At 32.8% G+C, this 5,584-nt stretch overlaps 1 protein-coding gene across 1 annotated transcript in view; it reads right to left on the minus strand.

Annotated features, from left to right (window-relative positions):
• LOC109211661 (hydroxyproline O-galactosyltransferase GALT6-like) overlaps positions 1 to 3,164 on the minus strand; it is a 4,577-nt gene extending 1,413 nt beyond the window's left edge. Inside the window, exons 1-5 of the mRNA XM_019375221.1 lie at positions 2,015 to 3,164; positions 1,116 to 1,351; positions 737 to 1,027; positions 514 to 642; positions 247 to 420 (exon numbers count right to left, since the gene is read on the minus strand). Of these exons, the coding sequence (XP_019230766.1) occupies positions 247 to 420; positions 514 to 642; positions 737 to 1,027; positions 1,116 to 1,351; positions 2,015 to 2,846 (1,662 nt within the window). The 5' untranslated portion in view covers positions 2,847 to 3,164. The remainder of the gene's footprint in view (positions 1 to 246; positions 421 to 513; positions 643 to 736; positions 1,028 to 1,115; positions 1,352 to 2,014) is intronic.
• Positions 3,165 to 5,584: the final 2,420 nt, after the last annotated feature.

A 5,584-nucleotide genomic window follows, 5' to 3' on the forward strand; every position in this document is an offset into this window, starting at 1 on the left:
AGTAAAAGGAATATAATAAGGAAGAAAGAGGTTGTTGTATCTTTTCTTTCCTATGTTTCCTAATTTATCCCAGGGAAACATGAGCTCTTTTTTTATGGCCATAATGAGGTTGCCCACTTTTGCCTAAGGGAACTCTGGTGTCCATTTTCATTTATAATGAGTTAAACAGTTAACGGCAGTCGAAAATCAGTAGACTACACTGTACATAGAACTGAAGCGTAATATTGATAGAGTGAGAAAGTCTACCTCATAGGTGACAGCCCATTTACCATGTCGAAGGGGCTTATGGTAGTAATTGATGTTTCCAACATAAAGGCTTCTACCACCACGCACTTTCTTAACTTCCTTCATCACAGCATCAATTCTTACAAAGGTGTCATCATCACACTTCATTACATACTTTGCAGAGACTGTACGGACCTGAAATATTCCATGAGTACATAAATGTTAAAAAGCATATGAGAAAAAACTGAGGCCTAGATGAACATCTTGGAATTTTATGATTGCACGTACCCCATATTCACAAATTGCTACAGTCTTCAATACAACAAGGTCGTAATTGTCCATATAAGGAACTATAACAATATCACCAAAAAAATCTGCTTCTTTCACTAGCTCCACATTTATCTCCTTTCTTCCGTGCTGCAATATTTTAATTCAAATATAAGCACATGCAAGGCTCCAATATGATAAATCATTTTCATGAATCGACACTTCAGTATAAGCCTAGTCTTACCATTGCCACAAAAAAACGGGCTACAATGTTTGACGATTTAATTGATGAATGCTGCATCCAAGATTTTCTCACAGCCATTCTCTCAGCAAAATGATTGCCTGCGGAAAGGATGCCAATAAAAAGCTCAACAGGTCCATCAGGAAGTGGCGGAGCTTGCCACTTGGGTAACATTTCCAAATGCCTCTGCGGAGCAAAACTCGGATGTGTTGACGGTAACGAAGCAGCAAATACAGAATGCACATCAATATCCCCGTTAACAAACAGACCTGTTGCATCCTCAAGAGTAAAACCCTGTGAATTCATAACAAAAAGGTTTATTAACCAACATGAATCATAACAGAACATTAAAATATACTAACAATTTTTAGACAATACTCACAGTGCGATAAGGAAAGGAAGTGATATGCCTCCCGTCTACATTGATGTGATAACCTTCTAAGCCAGCACTGAGAGTAAGCACAAACAACTTGTTCTCTACAAAAGGGTATGGCCAGTCGATCGAGACCTTCTTTGTCCTCCCACTAATAAGTCTCTTCAGCCACCATGTGGCCTTTGATTCTTCAGAATGATCATCATCATCACGTATCCACTTCTCACATTTCACCTGTCCGTCCACTTCATTCACAAACACGGACAACACTAAGTTAAAATCTTAAGCAATACCATCCAGCAACGCAACATACTTTACATGATAAATCAATAATTGATGTTCAATAATAGCTCTGAATTCACTTAATCAAGTTTATACTTATCTGATAGCTTATTCAATCATCTATTACTATCAATATCTTTGCGAAAATTCTGGTCAATCTAAATTCAGCTCAGACAGCCCAACAGAAATTCAAAGTCTGACTTTCCTTTCCCTAAATATTGTTGCAAAAATGGAACATTTAACAACCAAAAACAGCAACACAAGCTACAGGAGAATCTTTAAAAATTACATTTCCTAAAGAGAAGTGCAAGAAACCATGTAAATAACAAACACTCCGCATACAAATTGACTAACACTTATCAAACTAGTCCGGGTCAGTTATATGAACAATCTATATCTCTTCCATTCTAATCAGACTCGTTTCATTCCAATACTGCTAAATAATTTCTCTTTAATGCAACTTAGCATTCGTAAAAACTAGAGGTTCTCTAAATTTGACACCTATCCCTACCAGCACATAATGAAAATGCAAAACCAGCAACTAATGCATCTGAATTAAATGAACGACCAAACAACTAACGAATATGAAACGAAAATGCAATGCATCAACAACATAAATTCCTCACCAGTTTCCTCACTAGGCTTGGATTTCCAACCATCACACCTCATTGCAGAACCCCATTGCATCCTATAACATGTATTCTGCTCAATAACTGGCTTACCACTCCAATCCCCTTTCAACCTCGGATTCAAATGCAGTATCCTCGGTGGGTCCTCTCCATCAACTGTCTTCAATCCTTGCAATTCCATCATAAACTGTGAAACCATCACTGTCTCCTCATCATCCTTCACCAAAGTAATCTTAGGATCCTTCTCCGCGTGGGCCCACCTCGGCCTCCCCACAACTGTTATATGAGACCCTAAAGTCAATCCACAAGGTATCACCATTATCTTCCCTCCAGCCACAAACTCACTACCCCACAATGACACCGAGTCGGGGCACGACTCGGTCCGATTCTTCTGAGTCAAACTCACTAACTCGCTCTCAGCTTTCCCTGATTCAATATCCTGAAACAGTTTCTTCCCAGTAACAAAAGCATCCCTAACCACCTTATGCAACTCAGAGAAATCGTCTTTATCAAAACTATCAAATGCTTTTTCATCAAAAATCAAACCAGATACTTTCTTGAACTCCCCCATTTTTCTTTTAGGTAATGATAATCCCATTTTTGAAGGAAAAATGGGATCTTGACTCATACTGTTGAGTCTGCTGAATTTGGAGTTGGAATCAAATGGTGTAGAAATAAGTTGAGAGGATTCTAACTCAAACCCAAATCTTGAAATCAAAGGTATTTCCAAAGTAACTAACATAAAATACAAAAACAATAAACCCATCAAAACTTGAATCGATCTGAGTCGACTCACTGAGATTACTGAGTCAAACCTAGCTCGTTTCATTTTCAAACAAAAAAATCAAAACCTTCTTTCTGGGTATGTTTCTTTAAAGCATAAAGAATGGTTTTTTTGAAGAAGTAAAAATCAAGGAGAAGAAGAAGTAAACTCAAAAACCCTAAAGTTTAAAAAGGGTATTATTATAGTTCATCAACTCAGATGAACTGATGTTATACACTTTTTTTAGCTTATAGAATCTTATATGTATGTATACTTGTATCTAAATGGAGAAACATTGGTCTGAACCAAGAAAAAGTTTATTTCTATTTTGATTATTTGAAAGTGTGAACAGATCATTAGCTTTGTGATTGAGGCTGTCCGTTGAGGTGGTGGGGTTCGAAAATGTAAGAAGAATGCAACAACGACGTCGTTTGAATATTAGAACCTGATAAAATGCGTTATGTTGATTATTTATTCAAAAATGAGATAACTGACAAGTCTTCAGGTTAGTCCTTGTCTACTTAGTTAATGCTAGTTAATAATAGTAGTAACATTTGTAGTAATGATATCATTTCCTTTAATTAACGTGATACTCTTTTAATCTTGGAGATCTAATGTTTGTTCTCCTACTTTAATATTTTCTTTTATCATCATTACAGCTAATACATTAAGGGATTGTTTGGTTAATAGATTGGAATTTAATCTCGACGTAAATTTCGTATATAGCATAATATAGAAAAGTGGTTTGCAGTTTTAAAAAATAAATAAATAATTGTTGCATGACTAATGCAGTGGTTTCATTGAGGTATTAAGTGATATTTGCATTATAATAATGCTACGATTTATATATCATTTTAAGAAAAATAGAATGTAGAATAGAATATATGTACTAGCAATATGGTGACTATACTATCTATATCTATCTATACTAAATTAAAAGTATGAAGGCCCTTAACGAAATGTCGTTTGCCTTTTTTACCTTTTAAAAATAGATTTCATATTGGACAAAATTATAATTTAAATTGTTTTTCTAATATTTAAGACCTTAAAATCAATTAAAATTTTAGATATTAATTTTTTTCTTTTTTGACATATTTATAGAGTCCTAATATTTACTTAGCGAAATGTAGAGTCGTCAAAATGGACTTGGCCTGTGAGGCCATCCCAACCCAACCCGTTACTTGGGTAGGGTTGGGCTAGAATTTTTTGAGCCCATTTAAAATCGAGGTTTTTAAGCCCGGCCCAAGTCAGTCTACTGGCCCTTGAGACTTGACTGAGGCTAGGTTTGGGCCTGCCCATGGGCCAAAAATTATTTAGATTTAAATTAATTAATTATTAAACATTTAATATTTTAAAAAAGAACAAACTAAAAAAACTATTAACTATAATCCCGATTCCCCAACCCTAGATTGCTCATTCACCCTTTCATATCAACAAGAATTTAGATTTTTGACATGCATGTAATATGACAAAATTAGTTTTTCTTTTGCTTAATTAATAATGAACTCGAAAAGTTTTAGGTGGCCAATAATAATCTTTTTTCAAAAGAAAATATTAATTTAAGTGGCCAATGATTAGTTTGGATTACTTTAATATATTACTAATATTTAAACTGCTCTTCATTATCGAAAAAGATCGATTTTAAATACACAAACAAAATTTGACCACTAGCAAATTTCAGGAATTTTAAAATTTTTATGGACTATAATGATGAAATCAGTAAATAATGTTAATCCTAAATTCAAAAATCTCAGCATATAAACTTATTGAAGCAATCCCTGAGGAAAATGAAAGAAAAGCATTAAGAAAATATTTATGTAACTTTAAAAAAGAAGAGCTAGAGATATAGAGAATTTGCATTTCAATTACGAGATTCCTCGTCAAATATCAAGCTTTTTGTACGCTATAAGCATACAAAAGTTGTTTACATGATTAATAGACTAAGTCACAAAAAAATATTCAAGGATTTAAAGAAATTTTTTTTTTTCTAAAAAAAATCGAAGGGTCGGTCCATCCTAGCCCATCAAATTTAAAAGCCCACGAGGCTTGGGCTGGCCCGTTTTGACAGGTATAGCGGAATGTCATTCGCCTTTTTTACTCTTTCTTTAAAAAACGATTTCCATTGGATAAAAGTATAAATTAATAATTTTTCTAATGTTTAAGTGAAATACATTAAAATTTTAGTATTAAATCCTTTTTTATTTGAACTATGTAGGAACTCCTAATATTTAAGTTATAAATTTATTTATTAAATATCTAAACATTAAAGGTTACTATTGTAAACTACCATAAGCACATTAGGACGAGTAAGAAAATATCTTTAAATAAACGACATGCTTACGTTTAAAAATAATAATAATCCAGGGTAATAATATATAACATTCTTTATTTTTTTATTTACATATTGTAATATATGTCCATATTAAATCACAAACCCAATTACAATATTTGACAAGTGAAACATAGATAAGATACTTAAATTTATTTATTAAAATTAGCAGTAAATTGTACTCTAATTTATAAGATCTTTTAAATTATAACTTTCTACATATTTTTTTTTAAATCTATGCTTATTTAAGTAATATAGGAAGTCAAATAATATTTCATGTGATTTTTTTAAATTTTATTCCCATCGATAAGTATTCACGCGCAACGCGCATACTCTAAAACTAATTTAATTAAAATGCCCTTACAAAATAAGTTAGTCATGTATAAGAATTTTTTCATTATTAATTAACGCACAACAATATCTTCATTATTAATTCTCATGAACACTCCCTACAATACAATTCACGTATAACTAA

The sequence above is a fragment of the Nicotiana attenuata genome, unplaced genomic scaffold (genome assembly GCF_001879085.1).
Source record: "Nicotiana attenuata strain UT unplaced genomic scaffold, NIATTr2, whole genome shotgun sequence".
Taxonomy (NCBI): domain Eukaryota; kingdom Viridiplantae; phylum Streptophyta; class Magnoliopsida; order Solanales; family Solanaceae; genus Nicotiana; species Nicotiana attenuata.